General features: G+C 38.6%; 1 protein-coding gene across 10 annotated transcripts in view; it reads left to right on the plus strand.

Moving 5' to 3' along the window:
- The window catches only part of WDR89 (WD repeat domain 89), a 78953-nt gene that overhangs the window by 29030 nt on the left and 27244 nt on the right, over positions 1-22679 (plus strand). For 7 of the 10 annotated variants that reach the window (XM_006072168.4, XM_006072166.4, XM_044924881.2 and 4 more), the window contains one exon: positions 16772-18082. The exons of 2 other annotated variants lie outside the window; for them this stretch is intronic. In XM_006072168.4, coding sequence (XP_006072230.3) covers positions 16802-17962 — 1161 coding nt within the window. In that variant the 5' untranslated portion in view covers positions 16772-16801 and the 3' untranslated portion in view covers positions 17963-18082. Of the gene's footprint in view, positions 1-14868; positions 15904-16771; positions 18083-22679 lie in introns of those variants that run through there. One more of the 10 variants, XM_025295396.3, reaches the window with a different exon arrangement.

Here is a 22679-nt window from a genome sequence, read left to right on the forward strand (position 1 = left end):
TATGACAATCCACTCCAGTATTCTTGCCTGAAAAATGCTATGGACAGAGGAGCCTGGTGGGCTTCAGTCCATGGGGTTGCAAAGAGTCAAACACAACTTAGGGACTGAGCCTGCAGTGTTGGGATGCTGGAGGGCTTTCCTCATTGTCCCTCCTCCACTCATAACTTTAGGCAGGCACTGCTGTGCTGTGCCAGACAGGGATTTCTCACCTCACCCTTCCTCCTCCAGCAGTAGACTTGTTCCTTTTTACTCAGAATGAGAATCTTGATGGAGGCCGAAGGTCATTCTCCTCTATGATGGCTTGTTTTTTCAAATTTATACACATCTGTGTATCATCACCACTCCAAAGTCCTCTTGCTCTCTTTCTCAGTCTGGATCCCACCAAAAGATAAGCAGTAGTCCAGTTGCTACCATTACAGATTTGTTGTTTCTGTTCTTAAACTTTGTATCAGTGAAATCCTGTAGCACCCTGTTCTGCCAGGCTTCTGTCATTAAACATTTCTGATGTTCATCCACCTTGTTGCACATACTGGTGGTTTGTGGCTTTCTGGTTTCTTTGCTGTGTATAATTCTATTATATTAATATATCAATACCACAATTTATGAGCTTCCCAGGTGGCGCAGTGGTAAAGAACGTGCCTGCAAATGCAGGAAACAAGAGGTGCAGATTTCCCTGGGTCAGGAAGATCCCCTGGAGGAGGGCATGGCAACCTACTCCAGTATTCTTGCCTGGAGAATCCCATGGACAGAGGAGCCTGGTGGGCTAAGTCCATGGGGTCGCAAAGAGTTCGACACTACTGAAGCAACTTAGCACGCACATATGCTCCACAGTTTATAAAGACTATCTAAACAATTGGATGATTAATTATCTAATTAATCATCTTTTAATTTCCTAAATGCTTATAATTATCCTAAAAGTAACATGCCAATGGTCTATCCGCCTTGTCCCTGAGGCCAGAAACCTAAGAGTCATCTTTGACTCTTCTCATACTCCTCTTGAAGTCTAATGAGAAAATTCTGTTTATTCCTCTTTCGTAATTACAACCACAATCCAGCCACTTCTCCCTATTTTCGTATCTCTTGTCCACAGTTGTGCAACAAGGCTTTTCACTGCCTCATTCTTACCCAAAGGTGTGTTCTCCAGGCTAAGCCAGCCAAGGAATCGGTCACAAACGATTCTCAGCTGCTGTCAACCTGCAGTGGCTTGCTTCCTTACCTGAGAGTAAAAGCTGAAGTCCTCACCATGGCCTGCAAAGCTCTTCTCCGACTCCAGCTACCTCTTCAACCATAATTCCTACGCCACTTTCTTTCCCTGACGCAGCTTTAGCTGCTCCGGCCCACCTGCTATTTTTCTTTGCCCAGGAGGCTTTTGGCTCACATGGTCCAATATTTTGCTTCCGAATTTTATTCTGGTCTCGGCTCAAATGTCACTTCATGAGAGAGGCTTGCCTCTAATGACCAAATCTAAAAGGCTCTTCCTGGGACTCCCCTGACAGTCCAGGGATTAGGACTTCACCTTCAAAGGCATGGAGTTCAGGTTCCATCCCTGATCAGGAAGTTAAGATCCCACGTGCCATGTGGCCAAAAAACCAAAACGTAAAACAGAATCAATACTGTAACAAGTTCAATAAAGACTTCAAAAATCGTCCACATCAAAAATAAAAATCTAAAATAAAATAAGTAAAAGGCTCTTGCTGTCTCATGTCTTGACTTACACATTATTTTTTATAATACTTATCACTGTTTCCATTAGGACTTCCCAGGTGGCGCTAGTGGTAAAGAACCTACCTGCCAATGCAGGAGACATAAGAGACGCGGGTTCCATACCTGGGTTGGGAAGATCCCCTGGAGAAGGAAATGGAAATCCACTCCAGTTGCCTGGAAAATCCCATGGACAGGGGAGCCTGGCAGAGTATAGTCCCCAGGGTCTCACAGAGTCTCACAGAGTCAGATACAACTGAGGTGGCTTAGTACGCACACAGGGTTTCCATTATAATCATCTATATATCTGTCTGTCTCCTCACTACCCTCTTTTGAGAGCAGGGACTTTGCCTGTGTTCTTTGCTAAATCCATTGTGTTTTAGGCCTGTCATGTCAGCCATTCGAGAATTATTTCTGAATTACTGAATAAGGATTTAATGATATTGCTTATCGGTTTCTAACTGTAACAGTATTCAAAAGACTGGTTCTTTGATGTTAACATCATTCTATTGTAAGCCATGATTCTTTTTGTTCTCCCTCCTATCTTCCTTTTTCTTTTCGGAGTTGTTAAAGAGAACGTTTACTTAATTTTTAAAAGCATCTATTGAGAATTATAAAAAGAAGTCGTAAACATAGAGTACCAATTCAAGATTTGAACTCTTCCCCGTTGCTACTGTCTGTTCCAAATTAAGACATCTGGTGATTGGGGAAGTTTGGTTCCTCTCTGTTTGGTTCACCAGCTGCTTGTTCTGGAAAGGCAAAGGCAATTTATTGTTCTTGTTGAAAGAAGCTGGGTGTTCATAGACTTACTACAAAGGATGGAAGATTTACTTGAGAAGCTGGACACCTCAAGATGTTACTGAGAAAAATGTCTGTTTTTTAAAAGATACTTTGAATGTTATATCTGGAAGCTGAAGGATAATCTCATACTGCTTGAGGGAGTGTATGTCATTCCTTCCTACCCCCTCCCCCCTTTCTGTTGGTAACAAATTCCTGCACTTTAAAAACTGTGCTCTCCCTGAGAATTTTAGTGTATTTAATGCATGTAGTACCATATGTTGCTGCAGGCAGTATCTTGAACATTCGTGTGAATAAGAATAGCATATTCAGGCTCACTAAGCCGGATTAATTTACAAAGACATTAAGTCTCAGTCATTAATGAATGTGATATTTGAAATTACACTGAAATTGTAGCAGATGTCAGTTTAGCATACCTTCCATTAAATATGTAGCACTTCTGCCTGATTTAAAACAAATGGTTCTTTGACAACCTAGAGGATTGGATGGGGTGGGAGGTAGGAGGGATGTTCAAGAGGGAGGGAACGTATGTATGTCTATGGCTGATTCATATTGACATGTGGCAGAAACCAGTATTGTAAAGCAATTAGCCTTCAATTAAAAATAAATTTTAAAAAAATTTAAAAAATAAAACAAATGGTTTCTTGATGAGATCAGATCAGTCGCTCAGTTGTGTCCGACTCTTTGCCACCCCATGAATCGCAGCACGCCAAGCCTCCCTGTCCATCACCAACTCCTGGAGTTCACTCAGACTCACGTCCATCGAGTCGGTGATGCCATCCAGCCATCTCATCCTCTGTCGTCCCCTTCTCCTCCTGCCCCCAATCCCTCTCAGCATCAGAGTCTTTACCAATGAGTCAACTCTTTGCATGAGGTGGCCAAAGTACTGGAGTTTCAGCTTTAGCATCAGTCCTTCCAAAGAAATCCCAGGGCTGATCTCCTTCAGAATGGACCGGTTGGATCTCCTTGCAGTCCAAGGGACTCCCAAGAGTCTTCTCCAACACCACAGTTCAAAAGCATCAATTCTTCGGCACTCAGCCTTCTTCACAGTCCAACTCTCACATCCATACATGACCACAGGAAAAACCATAGCCTTGACTAGACGGACCTTTGTTGGCAAAGTAATGTCTCTGCTTTTGAACATGCTATCTAGGTTGGTCATAACGTTCCTTCCAAGGAGTAAGCGTCTTTTAATTTTATGGCTGCAGTCACCATCTGTAGTGATTTTGGAGCCCAGAAAAATAAAGTCTGACACTGTTTCCACTGTTTCCCCATCTATTTCCCATGAAGTGATGGGACCAGATGCCAGGATCTTCGTTTTCTGAATGTTGAGCTTTAAGCCAACTTTTTCACTCTCCACTTTCATTTTCATCAAGAGGTTTTTTAGTTCCTCTTCACTTTTCTGCCATAAGGGTGGCATCATCTGCATATCTGAGGTTATTGATATTTCTCCCGGCAATCTTGATTCCAGCTTGTGTTTCTTCCAGTCCAGCATTTCTCATGATGTACTCTGCATATAAGTTAAATAAACAGGGTGAAAATATACAGCCTTGACGGACTCCTTTTCCTATTTGGAACCAGTCTGTTGTTCCATGTCCAGTTCTAACTGTTGCTTCCTGACCTGCATACAAATTTCTCAAGAGGCAGATCAGGTGGTCTGGTATTCCCATCTCTTTGAGAATTTTCCACAGTTTGTTGTGATCCACACAGTCAAAGGCTTTGGCATAGTCAATAAAACAGAAATAGATACTTTTCTGGAACTCGCTTGCTTTTTCCATGATCCAGCAGATGTTGGCAATTTGATCTCGGGTTCCTCTGCCTTTTCTAAAACTAGCTTGAACATCAGGAAGTTCACGGTTCACATATTGCTGAAGCCTGACTTGGAGAATTTTGAGCATTACTTTACTAGTGTGTGAGATGAGTGCAATTGTGTGGTAGTTTGAGCATTCTTTGGCATTGCCTTTCTTTGGGATTGGAATGAAAACTTAGTTTAAAACATACACACAAATTTCTCTACATTTGTTATATAAAAGTTTTCTGAGAAACATTCAGCTGACATTAAACCAATGCTTGCTTTTTATCCCAAGATATTCTCTAGGACATATTGGTAATGCATAGAGTGACTGTTCTTTAATGTCCAGTATAGTACTTTTGTTTGGAGAAGGAAATGGCAACCCACTCCAGTGTTCTTGCCTGGAGAATCCCAGGGACGGGGGAGCCTGGTAGGCTGCAGTCTATGGGGTCACACAGAGTTGGACACGACTGAAGTGACTTAGCAGACTTAGCAGCATAGTACTTTTGTAACTACCATTAGATTTTTCCCGTTTGCCATCGACCTTGCCAGTAGCACATGTCATGAGACATCAGCAGTTACTTCTTCCAAATTCTCTGCTGACACCTCTTCCCTTAAAAAAATAAGTATAGTGTATGTTTATTATACAGATAACATAGCCTACGGAGAAGGAAATGGCAACCCAGTCCGGTATTCTTGCCTAGGGAATCCTGTGAACTGAGGAGCCTGGTGAGCTGCCGTCTGTGGAGTCGCACAGAGTCGGACACGACTGAAGCGACTCAGCAGCAGCAGCAGCAACATAGCCTACACCTATTTCTAAAAAATCTGCTAAGTGCTTATGATAGAGACAGTATAGTACAGGAGTTAATTGTATGTATGGGCTCTGGAACAAAAATACATGAGTTCAGAAGCCAGCTTTTTCAGAACCTCCCTCCCACCTCCCACCCTCTAGGTTAGCTGCATGTTAGCTGTGCTTTTCTTATCAATTTAATGAACATAATAGTACTTATGGGATTATATCATATCATCATTGTTAAAAATTTTAACAATATGGAAAAAGTACTGAAAAGAAGGCAACATATTCCCTCCATACACACACACATACATATACACATACACTCCAGATACTTGAAATACATTTTATGAACATTATTCCAAGACCTTTCTTGTGTATATACAGATAAGCTGAACAGAAGCATGCATGAATAGGAAAAATTTTATTAAATATAATATTTACTATTTATATAATATTTATTATTATATATTTTCTGTGAATAGTATTGCATTTAACTTGGGTTTAATTTTAAAAAAATAAAATGAAAGAAATAGCTAGAATGTTGGTGTTTCTTTAATATGAGTTGCTTTGCAAATTCCCTTTGAGTTAACCCAAAGAAAAGATGAATGATATTAAAAAATTGGAGTCATTATGCTGTGGAGTTTTGCAAACTACATCTTTCAGGTAGCATCTACATTGACGATTAACTGATGCAGTCAGATGTAGGTTTTTCTGTTCTGCAGTTAGCCTTTCATGTGATGATTGGCAGAATCAGACTCCTTTCATTTTATGACTCAACCGCTCTTTTTTTTTTTTTTTGGTCGCACTGAGCCTTCCTTGCAGTGCTTGGGTTTCTCATTGCGGTGGCATCTCTTGCTGCAGAGCACAGACTCTCAGTGTGCGGGCTTCAGTAGTTGTGGCACTCAGGCTTAGTTGCTCTATGGCTTGTGGGATCCTCCTGGACCAGGGATCGAACCCGTGATTCCTGCACTGGCAAGTGGATTCCTATCCACTGCACCACCAGGGAAGCTTGACTCAACCATTCTTTAGGGCCTTGGAATCCTCTGCATCCAGCCAGCAGGTGGGTGAAGAGAAGGTGAAGAAGGCATCACCTTTTGATCACCTGACCCAAATACAACCATTGCTTCACTACTACTGGCAGAACGTCATCACAGGCTAGGGCTGAGGCAATCTTTGCTGGGGGACTGGACTCTTTTCCCTTCTGGGATGCCGTGAATGTCCTGTACCAAATCCCAGGTATATCTATTCCTGTGGGCTGCTTCTCATGTCCTAAACTCAGTGTGGAGACCTTAAAAATATAGTAGGCAGCCCTCCTTCACCCTTCTGTACCCTTCACATAGCCATGATACATGTGTCAAAACCAGAAAACACTGGTATAATACTATTGACTAAAGTACAGAATTTATCTGGATTTAACTGGTTTTCCCACTGATATGCTTTTTTTGGTTAAGAATCTAATCAAGAATACCACTAATTAATCAATAATACCACCAATCTCTCAGACCGTCCTTCTTTTTCATGACTTTGAAATTTGAAAAGTATTAGCCACATATTTGTAGGTTGTCCCTCAGTTGAGTTTGATGTTTTCTCAAGAATAGGCTGGGGTTATGAATTCTGGGGGCTTCCCCAGTGGCTCAGCAGTAAAGAATCTGCCTGCATGTCAATGTATGGCAAAACCACTACAATATTGTGAAGTAATTAGCCTCCAATTAAAATTAAAAAAAAAAAAAAAGAATCTGCCTGCAGTGCAGGAGCCACAGGAGACACAAGTTCGACCCCGGAGTTGGGAAGATCCCCTGAAGGAGGGCATGGCAACCTACCCCAGTATTCTTGCCTGGAGAATCCCATGGACAGAGAAAACTGGTGGGCTACAGTCCATAGGGTTGCAAAGAGTCGGACACAACTGAAGTGACTGAGCACTCAGACACGTGAAGTTTTGAGAAGAATGTCACAGAATGTCACCACATCACATCAGGGGGCAAGTGACATCAACATAATTTACCACCAGTGATATTAACCTTGATTGGTTTTTAAGGTGGTATCTTCTGGTTTTCTCTGGTTAAAGTCTCTTTTTACTCCTTCCTTACTCTGTTCTTTGGAAGCAAATAATTAAGTCCAGCCTATACTCTAGGAGAGGAGAGTCATTTATTTTTATCAATATGGATTCATGGCTATTTATTCTTTTTTACCTAACCCAGTGTTATTTTGCTGCTCAAATTGGTCTAGAGTGACGAATGGGAGATGATAGCTCTTGCGTCTTTTTTTAAAAAATCACTTCTTTACTTTGGGGCATTATTTGTTGCTTTAGGCTCATCTAGTTCCTCTGTCTGAGACCTAGATTCAGGCCATTTTTCCAAGAAGATCAAAGGGTATTTTTAATAGGATAGATATTAAGCCTCTCTAATTGGTACCTAACTTAAAGAATCTTGGAGAAGTTGACTGAGAACTTGAGTTTCACTTCAGTGAAAGTATATTTTCTTCTAAAACATATTGAAGTTCATTTGCTATTTAGAAATGTATTTTTCATTATGAAATGAAAAAATCTTAAAAAACACTCAATTTGATATGTCAATGGTTTGTTCAGAATTGAGTTATTGGTTTGATATTTGTGTTCATGAAATTTTGCGTATTGATTCATTTTTTAAAGAATAGTTTTAATATAAAAGTAACAGACTGCTTTCATTTTTTTTTTTAAGCTGTACAACGGTAGTTTTTAAAATGTGAATGTGAAATGAAAAAAGGCAAATCAAATGAAAATTTATTAGAAAGGAAATCAATATTTCCTTTTTTTTTTATGCCAAGAATTATGTTCACTACATCCTTCTGTGTTCCATGATTTCTTATGTCCTTGTATCATCACTGTATATTGTAATTGTTTCCTGGTCTTTCTCCCAACCTTTTGAAGACAGCAAGTGTGTTTCTCATCTGAATCTCCATCATTTAGCATTTTACTTGGCTATAAAAGGCACTCAATATCAAGTATATCGATTTCTATCCCCATTTTAAAGATGAAGAAACTGAGGCTTACAGAGGTTAGGTTAATTTGTACAATGGTAACTTTGCTAGTTTGTGGTAAACAAGGATTTGAACTTAGGATGTTTTATTCTTAAACATATTGCTTTTTTATTGTACCACATTGACAGACTATTGACATGCTGGAAATTAATTCACTGCATTATTTCCAAATTGACAATCTCTGAAAGTATTCATAAGAAACATAACATTTGACACCTCCTGCGAGAAGAAAGGGGCTTGAGGACAGAAATGTTCTGGAAAGACATTAGTTTTGGAACCTTTTGAATTTTGAACTGTGGGGCTATTTTAGATATTCAAAAATAGAGTAATTTAAAAATACACAGAAACTTAGCAGATAGAGTTTTATATTAAGTTTTAAAATATTGTATCATTTCAGTGGTTCATTTTTTGTTGTTGTTGTTGATATCTTTAGAATCAAGGATCCTACCAGTATTACTTGGCATAGATTTTTATAGTCTTCTGACAATTCCTTTTTGTATCCAGTTTTTTCCCTTTTATTTTTTGGGGAAAAAAAAAAAAAAAAAACAAGTAAAAAGGTAGGAAAGGGAGAGGATAGAATGTTCTAAAGGGAACAAATGATCAAAATCCCTCTCTTTAAAATGAGTGAAATTTGACTTTTTAAAATATGTTTCCTAAGTCTTTCTTTTAGAAGCCTTTTACATTAAGTCAGAATAATAAACAATGAAATCTTGGTAATAAAACCCAAAAGTAGGAAGTCAAGAAACACCTAGAGTAACAGGCATATTTGGCCTTGGAATACGGAATGAAGCAGGACAAAGACTAATAGAGTTTTGCCAAGAAAACGCACTGGTCATAGCAAACACCCTCTTCCAACAATACAGGAGAAGACTCTACACATGGACATCACCAGATGGTCAACATTGAAATCAGATTGATTATATTCTTTGCAGCCAAAGATGGAGAAGCTCTATACAGTCAGCAAAAACAAGACCAGGAGCTGACTGTGGCTCAGATCACAAACTCCTTATTACCAAATTCAGACTTAAATTGAAGAAAGTAGGGAAAACCACTAGACCATTCAGGTATGACCTAAATCAAATCCCTTATGATTATACAGTGGAAGTGAGAAATAGATTTAAGGGACTAAATCTGATAGACAGAGTGCCTGATGAACTATGGAATGAGGTTTGTGACATTGTACAGGAGACAGGGATCAAGACCATCCCCATGGAAAAGAAATGCAAAAAAGCAAAATGGCTGTCTGGGGAGGCCTTACAAATAGCTGTGAAAAGAAGAGAAGCATAAAGCAAAGGAGAAAAGGAAAGATATAAGCATCTGAATGCAGAGTTCCAAAGAATAGCAAGAAGAGATAAGAAAGCCTTCTTCAGCGATCAATGCAAAGAAATAAGAGGAAAACAACAGAACGGGAAAGACTAGAGATCTCTTCAAGAAAAGTAGAGATACCAAGGGAACATTTCATGCAAAGATAGGCTCGATAAAGGACAGAAATGGTATGGACCTAACAGAAGCAGAAGATATTAAGAAGAGGTGGCAAGAGTACACAGAAGAACTGTACAAAAAAGATCTTCACGACCCAGATAATCACGATGGTGTGATCACTCACCTAGAGCCAGACAACCTGGAATGTGAAGTCAAGTGGGCCTTAGAAAGCATCACTACGAACAAAGCTAGTGGAGGTGATGGAATTCCAGTTGAACTATTTCAAATCCTGAAAGATGGTGCTGTGAAAGTGCTGCACTCAATATGCCAGCAAATTTGGAAAACTCAGGAGTGGCCACAGGACTGGAAAAGGTCAGTTTTCACTCCAATCCCAAAGAAAGGCAATGCCAAAGAATGCTCAAACTACCGCAAAACTGCACTCATCTCACATGCTAGTAAAGTAATGCTCAAAATTCTGCAAGCCAGGCTTCAGCAATACGTGAACCGTGAACTTCCTGATGTTCAAGCTGATTTTAGAAAAGGCAGAGGAACCAGAGAGCACTTTGTCCATTCTTGGTTTTCATGGTGGAAGAATAAGGCTCATGGATTTTAGCTAGTGGTTCAGTATTAGGCTTCCCTGGTGGCTCAGAGGTTAAAGCGTCTGCCTGCAATGCGGGAGACCTGGGCTCAATCCCTGGGTCAGGAAGATCCCCTGGAGAAGGAAATGGCAGCCCACTCCTGTATTCTTGCCTGGAGAATCCCATGGACAAAGGAGCCTGATGGGCTACAGTCCATGGGGTTGCAAAGAGTCAGACACGACTGAGCAACTTCACTTTCACTTACTATAGCCTTTTTCCATGTGGGTGTGTGTTTTGGCAATCATCCTGCTCCCTTTTTTTCCATCTGCTTATGCTGATGTGTAATTCCTCCTCTCAAAGCCTAATAGGCATATTCTTTAATTAAAGTCAACACTAGTATTTTAGTACTTACACAGAAGAAGAATAGCATAGAATTGAAATGAACACAGGTTCTCAGGTTTTGAAGTTACAATTTGGATTTCAGATCAAACTCCCCCTGTATTTTCCGCTTATTACCTGTGAGAGCGTTGGCAAGTTACTCAGTTTTTCTGAGCTTCAGTTTCTTCTGTAAAATGGTGATAATAATGCCTATCTCATAGGGTTAAATGATTAAGATTAAAAAAAAAAATACTAGATATAGCACACAGTCTAGCATTTGTTGAACTCCAATTATGATTGTTTTCTTCTCTACAAGCCTCTGCCGTCCTCGCCCACCTTGCCAGTTGTTTTTGTAGTTACGTTATTAATGTGGATTGTGTTGTTGTTAAAGACCATCCCGGAATGATTTTTCTCATTTAGCTTCTCCCTACATTTAGGACATTAGCTGAATCTCTGCATTTTACCATCATCAGAGTTCCTTGTGGTCAATGGGCAATACTAAGTATCAGCTGTGGGGAATTGGATTTTCTGACCCAAGTCTGATAAATTGTTTCAAAAGAAAACTAGTAGTTTATCCAACATATAGTTTAAATACAACTGTTATTCTTTAGTAGAAAAATGTAATAGTATTTGTTGCTTATGTTGTCAAATCTTTCAAGTATGATGAACATTCATACTGGAAAGATAGAAATGCATCTATTTCTAAACATACTGCTCATTTCTGACTTCCTACACAATAATACATGGCCAAAGATTTTTAGTATAGTGCCTTTTGTAATCAATAGTTTCTAAATAGGTATAAAATGTGTGTTTTCTTTTAATACTTTTTTCCATCTTGTTTAAATGGGAAAGAAAGCTACTTCCTCTTCCATTATCTGCTTCCCTGTGGCTCAGCTGGTAAAGGATACGCCTGCTATGCAGGAGACCTGAGTTCGATCCCTAGGTTGGGAAGATCCCCTGGAGAAGGGAAAGGCTACCCACTTCAGTATTCTGGCCTGAAGAATTCCATGGACTGTATAGTCCATGGGGTCGCAAAGAGTTGGACACAACTGAGTGACTTTCACTTCCATTATGGAATTATTTAAACTAGCTAGGCTGTCCCTCAGATTTCATATTCAAACTTGGTCAATTCAAAAATAAGAGGAATGCCTAGTTGCAGTTAGATGTATTTAGAATGTACTTTATATATAGAAATAACACTTTATTGGGTTTATTTTAATAGGAAATAAAATGAACATTTTGATTGATAAAGATAACTTAACTCTTACTAAGGCAAAAGCCCCAGAAGAAATACTTAATGTTTAGGGATGTTGTTATCAAGTAAATCAGCTCTTAGTTATCTAAGGACTGTTCCTCAGATTAGAGATTAATGAGCATTTTCCATCTAGTGTGTTTCAAGATGGCTTAATGAAAACTTTTTAGCCAACATGGCTTTAGACTCTACTGAACTTCCTTTATCTGGACTTTTCCTCCTTGTCTCATCTCGGTATTGGGGAAAGTACAAAGTGCAGTGTGATTTAAGAGGTAGTGGCAGTAACTGCCTTCCCTTCTCTTTTCTGTTCTGTTCTCTTTGGGCTTATCTTCATTCCTCTTCTTTTCTCCTCCCTATTCTTTGCTTCAGTATTCTTTTCTGTTCTTTTCTATTTGTGCCGTTTTTCATTTGTGTGTGTTCATTAGTATAAGAAAGGTGTCCTCAGCTCTCACTAGCCTGTTGAGATCTAAAATGCTGACTTAGCTTCCTTTTATGTATCTAACAGAAACAAATAGAGAAAATATTAAAATTATGGTTAATCTTATTTGTTCTCTTTATACATTTTTGTTAGGTTGAACCGTATAAAGTTGTCAATATTGTTTTGATCTCCAGAAATAGATTGAACCTTATACTTCAGTTAGTAGCCTGCAGCAAAAGATTTGAAAAGGGATTGGATGAGAGCCTGAATAGGAGAATTGGATATTCCCCAGAGATTCTGGCTTAGGTAACTGAGTAGATGAGAGTGTTGTCAGGGTGCCAATACCATCGACCAACATGGAGAACATCGAAAAGCATAATTTGGTTTTATTTTTAAGGAGAATGTTTCATGGAGGGGAAGCATAAATAATCAGTTTAACTTGGAGTTGTAGTGGGATTCAAGGAGAGATGGCTAGTTGACACTTGGAAATATGGACTTGTAAATAGATGAGCTCATTGGCATGTAGGTGGCACTTGAAAACATGAATTTCAATGAGGTTACTGAGTGAGAAGAAAAGAGAGACCATGGCTTATCTTGAGGAATGGGAAGAGAATCATGCCAAAAAAAAACCAAACCCTCAGATAAGGGCATACACAGAAGTAAAAAGGTTTATTTATCATTTTACAATGATTCATTAGTATGTAAAATTAAGATTAACTGTGTAACCTTGGAAGTTATATTTCAAATATGGCTCATTTGCATAGGCATATTAATGTGTTAAAACGTAAGTCAAGAGGTTTTCATCTTTTCCCAAGGAGGTTAAAGTAATATTTTACTGTTTGTATCTGTGGACGAATGAATATAAGCTCTATAATATTGAGAGCATTGTGGGATCTACCTGTCTTCTAATATCTTTCTCTTTTTTTGAAGCACTGTACTGCATTTAAACGGTGTGTCAGGTGGAACACTAGTGAGATTGTTGCCATTACTGCTATCTTAAAATGTTGGTTTGCTGTAGCATTCCATCTGGGTCCCACTCTGCCTGCATCATCGATCCCAGAATCCTTTGGATTAAAGCCTTGCAGGGGACTGCTCCAACGCAAAACAGACTCTCTGGGCAACACTGTTGGGGGAGGAGCACAGCACTGCTATGTTGCTTGGGCGTAGCAGCACACAGCCGTAGTCCTCTAACTCACTGTTAACTTAGAAGTCACATTCAACTTTCTTATTGTTTAAAATTCTCATCAATCTGGTATTTCATATGCAGAGATCAATATGAAACAGTAACAAAGAATTCTTTTGTAATCTTATTAACACTTTGATTATTTCAAGAATGGGTAGTTGTTTTTTATCTGGAATTAAAAAGGATTTTTTCCTTGAAGTGTGTAGGCAGTATACTCTTAAGTGAACATACATTTTAGGACATATTTGAATAGCTTGTAGTAAAAAAAAAAAAAAAATTATGTTAAATAATGTTTCTTTCACAAATATAAAGTCTTTATATTTCCTTTTTGTGCTTTATTTAAAGTACTGCTAAAGAATGCCATTATGTTACTAATTTCCATAAGCAGAGCTCTCCCTGCAAACATACATTAGATATCATTTTAGGTTTATTCTGCTTCTCCTGGAGCTCTTCAGCTCTTTATGCATGAAAGCTGAATCAATTATTCCTTCATTTATTCAACAACCATATTGATAACAAAAAAAGCAAGAAAATCAGGTAAAATCAAGTTTTTCAAAAATATTGAGTGAAAAGAGCAAATTGTAGCAAAGATAACATATAAATGTGATGCCATTTTTAGAATTTCTTAATCATAGAAGTTGTATCTATCGTTTCATTTGTTTAAATAAAAAACTGAGGCAAATATGGCAAAATGTTAACATCTGTTAAATCTAGGTAATACAGTATTTGAGTATGTTTCCTTTTTTCTACACTTCTTTGTACATTTGAAATAGTTCATAATTAAAGCATTTTTAATTTTTTATTTAACAAAATGGGCAATATGATAGGGAGTGACCAGCCACTTTAGGTTGGTTGATCAGGGAAGTTCTCTCTGGGGAGGTAACATATTGAGACCTGAATAACAGGCAGGAGTTAATCACACAAAAAATGTACAGATAGTATTCCAGACAGAGAAGTAGCTACTGCCACAGTCCTGAGATAGAAGCATGACGCGTTCAAGGAGAGAAGGCCATTTAACCTATCTGGTTATAAAACCAACAATTATGCTGTGGAGGTAAATGATCTTCTAGTCTCTGAATACTTAAAGGAAGCTCACTATTTTCGGACTTAGTTTATTCTTATACAGAGTTGTTCCGTGTAGGGACTTACATGGAATTGTGTAATGACATATCAGTTGTGATAATGACATATCAAAAGCACACAGAAGCTGGCCTGAGGAGTTTCTCAGTGGTCAGGTCAGAGACAGTTTGAGCACCAGCAACTTAAGGAAGTGATCAAAGTTGTTATTATGAGCCTCTATGATGTGATGCAGTAAGAAGTCCCCAGCATCACATAACAGAGAAGGCGATGGCACCCCACTCCAGTACTCGTGCCTGGAAAATCCACGGATGGAGGAGCCTGGTAGCTGCAGTCCATGGGGTTGCGAAGAGTCAGACACAACTGAGCAACTTCACTTTCACTTTTTACTTTCATGCATTGGAGAAGGAAATGGCAACCCACTCCAGTGTTCTTGCCTGGAGAATCCCAGGGACAGGGGAGCCTGGTGGGCTGCCGTCTATGGGGTCGCACAGAGTCGGACACGACTGAAGTGACTTAGCAGCAGCAGTAACAGCAGCATCACATAAATTGTATCCCTGATAACAATGTTAAACTGGAATCTAATCTCGAAGAGGAGACAATTAGAAAAATCTAGAATATAGGACATTTTATGAGACAATTGGCTGGACTTTTCAAAAAATTCAGTGTTAAGAAAACAGAAGATTGGGGAGGTTCTCTGTGTCAAAGTATTTAGAAGTGAAATGATATTTTGTCTGCAGTTCACTTTCAAATAGCTCATCAAAAATGCATATGTCTGTGTTTATAGAGATAGAAGAAAACAAGTTGGTGATCCTCGGAGGTGAAAGACTGTGTGTATGTGTGTGGGTGTCCATTGTACTATTCTTTCAACTTTTGTTAAGTTTTAAAATGTTCAAAATTTAAAGCTGGAGAAGATGCTTATTCTTCGTTTGAACCTCAATCCAGCTTTTAATATTTTTTGCCTGTTGGTTTAATTGTGCTGTTTGGAGCCACTCGGATAGATTTGAATTCTCCACCATGTGGTGTTAGTGTTACTGGTAATGGTGATCCTGGTCGTTTTTATGTAACATTTATTGAATGCATACCATGATATGCCAGACACATTATTTCAGTTAATCTTTCTAACCACTCGTGAGTTCATATTCATTTCTCCTTGTAAAGATGAAAAGACAGACAGCTAAAAAGCTATCATTAAAGCAACAGGAAAAAAAAAAAAAGCATTTCATCTTAAGAATGAAAATGTGAATTTGTGAGGCTGGCAAGAATATTCATTTGGTGAAAACAAGATAGAAAAACTTGGGATAAAGTCACTAGACTTTATGCATATTTTTCTGGCCTGGAACTTGTTCTATATACAACCTGCCATTGAGAAGCAATCTGGTGTGGTGGTGAAGATCACCATTTCTGAAGCCGGAATGCCTGGGTTCAAATTCCAGCTCTACCATTTGCAAGCTGCTCCTGCCTGAGAAGCACATCTCTGCAATTCCTACTGGGTACCTCTATTAGCTTTTTTTTATCACTGCTGTAACAAATTACTGCAAAATTGGTGGCTTGAAATGACATAAATTTTTTATAGCGCTGGAGGTCAGAAGTTCAAAGTGGGTCTCACTGGGCTAAAATCAAGGATTAGCAGAGTTGCACTTTCATGTGGAGGCTCTAAAGGAAGCTATTTCCTTGCATCTTCCACTCTCTAGAGGCCACCCAATTATTGGCTTCCCGTGCCCAAACCAGTAATGTATTTCTCTGAACCTTTCTTCCACAGGAACATCTCCCATTGATTCTCATATTCTGCCTGCTTCTACTTTTAAGGGCACTGGAGATTACTTTGGGTTCACCCAGATAATCCTCAATAATCTATTTTAATGTCAACTGATTAGCAACCTTAATTCCATTTACAACCTCAATTCGTCTTTGCCATGTAACCTAACATACTCAGGTTCCTGGGATGACGGCATGAACATCTTTGAGGGACTATTTTTCTGCCAACACATCTGTGTTAGATTCTATAACTGTATAAGGTAGCTGGGGCCAGGAGAAGATGATCCCAAAGTAGAGATCCTGGCTAATGCTGAGGACCATGAGTAGGACCAATAATTAGGTTTGAGCTGAAAGGAATTACTAAGCAATGTATGTACATGTACATACATTTTATAATCTCTTACTGGCAGTAGATTCAGTATATAAAAAGTGGTTGAATTAGAAGGAAGCTGCTGAGATTTAGTTACATCATGGTAGGGGAATGATTAAAATATTAGATTTTATTTCTGTTTTCTTGTGCCAGCTCTCAGAGGGAAATGTTCTTGATTTAATTACAATGTAGAGACACTTTGGGTTTAATTTCAATTTTTGTTTTTATTACAGATTTTTACTACCCTTGGATGCACTCCTGATATGGAGAAGATTGAAGAACAATTTGCCAACTTGAACATTGTTAAACGTTCCTCAGAAACTAAAGAGCCTACTTACCTGCTTGGCATAGACACATCAAAGACTGTACAAACAGAAAAAGGAAGCTTGGTTGCTGTTCTGTGTTCTAATGGATCAATCAGAATACATGATAAAGAAAGGTTAAATGTAATACGAGAATTTAGAGGGTATCCTGGGCTTAATGGAGTCAAGTTTGCGAATTCCCATGACCGTGTGTATTCCTCATGCACTGATGGCACTGTGAAGTGTTGGGATGCTCGACTGGCCAGTGGCAAACCTGTCCAGCTGTTCAAGGGTTACCCTTCCAATATTTTTATCAGTTTTGATATCAGCTCTAATGATCATGTCATTTGTGCTGGTACAGAAAAAGTTGATGATGATGCATTGCTGGTATTTTGGGATGCAAGAATTAATTCTCAGGACTTGTCTACTACCAAAGAGCCACTTGGTGCATATTCAGAGACACATAGTGATGATATCACTCAAGTACGTTTCCATCCCAGCAATCCAAACATGGTAGTCTCAGGTTCAACTGATGGCCTGGTGAATGTATTTGATATTAGCGCGGATAATGAAGACGATGCACTGGTCACAACCTGTAACTCAGTTTCATCAGTAAGCTTTATTGGTTGGTCTGGGAAAGATTATAAACAGATTTACTGCATGACACATGATGAGGGATTTTGTTGGTGGGATCTTAATCATCTGGATACAGATGAACCAATTACATGTTTGAACATTCCTGATGTCAGAGAAGTAATTAATGTGAAAGAAGGGATTTTGGACTATTTGATTGGTGGCCTATATCATGAAAAGACGGACAAATTGTTTGTTGTCGGAGGGACAAACACAGGAATTATTCACATAATGAACTGTATGACATCAGGATTGGTCCATGTGACCAGCCTTCAAGGAGGGCATGCTGCTATGGTCCGGTCCTTCTGTTGGAATATGCAGGATGATTCTTTGCTAACTGGAGGAGAAGATGCACAGTTGTTACTTTGGAAACCTGGAGCAGTAGAGAAGACATTTACAAAGAAAGACAGCATGAAAATAGCATCCTCTGTACACCAGCGAGTTCGCGTTCACAGTAATGATTCTTATAAGAGAAGGAAAAAGCAATGATGTTACATTGGGCGTTTACTTGATAGGTTTTATAGTTGCAAATAATTATTTCTGTGTACTACCTGTGGTAGACATGTTAAAAGCTCATATATAAATAAAAACAAGCCAGTTAGCAAACAATCCTGGGAAAATGCTGAGAATGGTTTAATTCAAGTCTTCGTGTATTCTAAAATTATTTTTTTAAAGCTGCCAGTTGAGTATATAATCAGTGAGTTGAAAGTAAAATTACATTCCTCATTTTAAAAACCCATCTGTTGAATTAGTAAATGTTGGGTTTGAAGAAATAGCTTTGATAAGGGTTTTTTAGAAGTAGATGGCTGGTGTGACTTTTAAAAACAGGTGGTTTGGGTTGTATTTTTTAAGCTCAATTTTTTACTTTTTTAATCATCTTTATTATTTATAAAACCAAATAAGACTTTTTTCTTTATTTGAGAAGCCCCCACTTGCTTAATACCTGTAGACTACACTAGCATTGTAAGTTGAGTTGCAAAATCATGTTCAACTCTTTGCGACCTCATGGACTGCAGCATGCCAGCCTTCCCTGTCCTTCACTGTCTCCCAGAGTTTGCTCAAATTCATTTTCATTGAGTCAGTGATGCTATCCAACCATCTCATCATTTGTCATCCTCGTCTCCTTTTGCCTTCAGTCTTTCCAGCATCAGGGTCTATTCCAGTGAGTCCGCTCTTTACATCATGTAGCCAAAGTATTAGAACTTCAGCTTCAGCATCAGTCCTTCCAGTGACTATTCAGGTTGATTTTCCTTGACTGGTTTGATCTCCCTGTAGTCCAAGGGACTCTCAAGAGTCTTCTCCAACACCACAGTTCAAAAGCGTCAGTTCTTTGGTACTCAGCCTCCTTTATGGTCCAACTGTCACATCCGTACATGACTACTAGAAAAACCATAGCTTTGATTAGACAGACCTTTGTTGGCAAAGTGATATCTCTGCTTTTTAACATGCTGTCTAGATTTGTCATCGCTTTTCTTCCAAGAAGCAAGTGTCTTCTAATTTCATGGTTGCAGTCACCATCTGCAGTGATTTTGGAGCCCAAAAAAATAAAGTCTGTCACTGTTTCCACTTTTGCCCCTTCTATTTGCCATGAAGTGATGGGACTGGATGCCATGATCTTAGTTTTTTGAATGTTGAATTTTAAGCCAGCTTTTTCACTCTCCTTCCTCCAGCCTGGCATTTCACATGATGTGCTCTATATATGAGCTTCCCTTGTAGTTCAGTCTGTAAAGAACCTGCCTGCAGTGCAGGAGACCTGGGTTCAATTTCTGGGTTGGGAAGATCCCCTGGAGAAGGCAATGGCAACCCACTCCAGTATCCTTGCCTGGAAACCTCATGGACACAGGAGCCTGGTGGGCTGCAGGCCATGGGGTCACAAAGAGTTGGGCCCGACTGAGCGACTCTTACTCTATAAGTTAAATAAGCAGGGTGACAATATACAGCCTCGTCTTACTCCTTTCCCAATTTTGAACCAGTCATTTGTTCCATGTAGGATTCTGTTTCTTCTTGACTTGCATACAGATTTCTCAGGAAACAAGTAAGGTGGTATTCCCATCTCCTTAAGTGTGTGTGTGAGTCACTCAGTTGTGTCTCACATGTGTTTGAGACCCCATGGACCATAGCTCACCAGGCTCCTCTGTCCATGGAATTCTCCAGGCAAGAATACTGGAGTGGGCACCATTCCCTTCTCCAGTGGATCTTTCCGACCCAGGGATTGAACCTGGGTCTCCCGCATTGTGGGCAGATTCTTTACTGTCTGAGCCACCAGGGAAATATTTTTCACAATTTGTTGTGATCCCCACAGTCAAAAAAAAGCAGACTGGTGGCACTAGTAGTAAAGAACCCGCCTGCCAATGCAGGAGACATAAGAGATGTGGGTTCGATCTGTGGGTTGGGAAGATCCCCTGGAGGAGGAAATGGTAACTATATCTTTTCCTGGAAAATCCCATGGACAGAGGAGCCTGGCAGGCTACAGTTCATGGGGTCACAAAGAGTCAGACATGACTGAAGTGACTTAGCACCAAAGTCAAGACTTTAGTGTAGTCAATGAAGCAGAAGTTTATGCTTTTCTGGAAACCTGTTGCTTTTTCTATGATCCAGTGAATGTTGGCAATTTGATCTCTGGTTCCTCTGCCTTTTCTAAACCCAGCTTGTACATCTGGAGGTTTTTGGTTTACATACTGCTGAGGCCTAGCTTGAAGGATTTGAGCATAACCTTACTAGCATGGGAAATGAGCACAGCTGTGCGGTAGTTTGAACATTCTTTGGCATTGCCCTTCTTTGGGATTGGAATGAAAACTGACCTTTTCCAATCCGGTGGCCACTGCTGAGCTTTCCAAATTTGCTGACATATTGAGTGCAGCACTTCAACAGCATCATCTTTTAGGTTTTTAAATAGCTCAGCTGGAATTCTATCACCTCCACTAGCTTTGTTTGTAGTAATGCTTCCTAAGGCCCACTTGACTTCACACTCCAGGATGTTTGGCTCTAGATAAGTGAACACACCATTGTAGTTATCCGTGTCATTAAGACTCTTTTTGTATAGTTCTGTGTATTCTTTCCACCTCTTCCTAATCTCTTCTGCTTCTGTTAGGTTTTTACTCTTTCTGTTCTATTTATATTTAAATACACTGACATATTTAAATATAAATACTCTAAATAGAATTAAACTTTTTCAGAAATAGTGATTTTCATTTTTGAGAAAAATATATTTAGTAAATTTGCATTTATACTTTTAATACTATTTGCATTTTTGAGAAAAATATATTGAGTAAATTTGCATCAGTACTTTTAATATTATTGGTTAAACAGGTGTTTCACTGATGAAAAGGAAAATATCTTGCAAAATTCGTTTTGAAACTCAAAGTAAATATACAAAAGTGAAAGTATTTATAATAGCAGAATGACTTTTTAGTTTCAAAAGATTCCAATATTTTGTGATAAAATTTTCTTTTAAGTGTTTCCTTCCATAATTTTAAACTTGAATTTTTGTTTACTGCTAATTTTTCCAAACTATTTCTCCAAAGAATCTTAGTTAAAAAGTTGATCCTTCTAAAGGTTTGGTACTTTATCTATAAGACTGTAGCGCTCGGGGAAATTTTTTTTCTATAGAACATTTGTAACTTAAATTTAGATATGATCTAACTTAACTCAAGTGAGACTGAACAATAAGTGAAAGTGAAAGTCTCTCAGTCGTGTCCGACTCTTTGCGACCCCATGGACTATATAGTCCATGGAATTCGGGTCAGAATACTGGAGTGGGTAGCCTTTCCCTTCTTCAGGGAATCTTCCAAACCCAGGGATCATACCTGGATCTCTTGCATTGCAGGCAGATTCTTTACCAGCTGAGCCACAAGGGAAGCCCACACAATAGATAAGTAACTATTAAACATATTAAAAATACATGATTCTTATTTCAAGAAATTCAACTATGCTTGGTATTATCCAAACCATACACCTGAGGGTAACTTAGGACTTTTCCTTTTTCTCTTAATCACTCACCAAGTCCTGTGCCATTCTCCTTCCTAATAGAAGTAGAAACTTGTCATCCTTTTTTTTTGCTTTACCCCTACCACTACTGCCTTAGATAAGACTTCATCATTTCTCTCCAAGATTATAGACTCTTATCTACTCCAGTTCATTTTCTCTACTCTTCTTGACTGAACATCAAAAACACAGGTTTGATAATGCCTCATGCTGCTTAAAATCTTTGATATATTTAGATCTTTTGATAGAGGACTATGTAAAAATGAAAAGCCATGTTTTTAACATATTTAAGATATGAGGTAATGCTGACTATGGTGTAAGTGGGAAAAAATTCAATTATTAAAATGAAATAAGAGGCTATCCCAGAACTTGTCTTCAGGTTGAAAGGACCAACAAGACTGTCAAGTGTAATGACAATAATAAGACCACCCAATTTTTTCAATGGTCAAAGGATCTGGATAGACATTTCTCCAAAGAAAATATACAAGTGGTCAATAAACGCACCAAAAAAGATGCTTAATATCATTAGTCAGTAGGGAGATGCAAATTGAAACCACAATGAGATACCATTTCACACCCACTAGGATGGCTATAATTAAAAAAAAAAAGTATTGGTGAGAGTGTAGAGAAAGCTTCACACACTGCTATTAGGAATATAAAATGGTATAGCTGCAGTCTGGCAACTCTTCAAACAGTTGCTATTTGATAAAACAGTTTCACTCCTAGGTATATGCTGAAGAGAATTAAAAACAAATCCACACAAAAACTTGTATATGAATATTCATAACAGTATTCACAATAACCAAAAGAGGGAAATTCAAATATCCATCAGTTGATGAATGGATAAAAGTACACATATGGTGGAATATTATTCATCCATGAAAAGGAAAGAAATATTCATCCATGTACTAATGTATGCTACAACCCTGATGAATTTTGAAAATACACTAAGTAAAGATAGCCACAAAAGACTACATATGTATGATTCCATTTACATCAAATTTTCAGAATAGTCAAATCTATAAAGAGAACATATATATAGTATTTGTCTGGGGCTGGGAGGTGGGGGGAAAATGGGAGGGTTGATGGCTGATTGCTGATAGGATTTCTTTTGGGGATGATGAAAATATTCAAAAATTGTGGTTATGGTTGCATAACTCTGGGCATATTAAAAACTATTAAATTGTACACTTCAAATAAATGAATTATATGTGAAATACAT

The sequence above is a fragment of the Bubalus bubalis genome, chromosome 11 (assembly GCF_019923935.1).
Source record: "Bubalus bubalis isolate 160015118507 breed Murrah chromosome 11, NDDB_SH_1, whole genome shotgun sequence".
Lineage (NCBI taxonomy): Eukaryota > Metazoa > Chordata > Mammalia > Artiodactyla > Bovidae > Bubalus > Bubalus bubalis.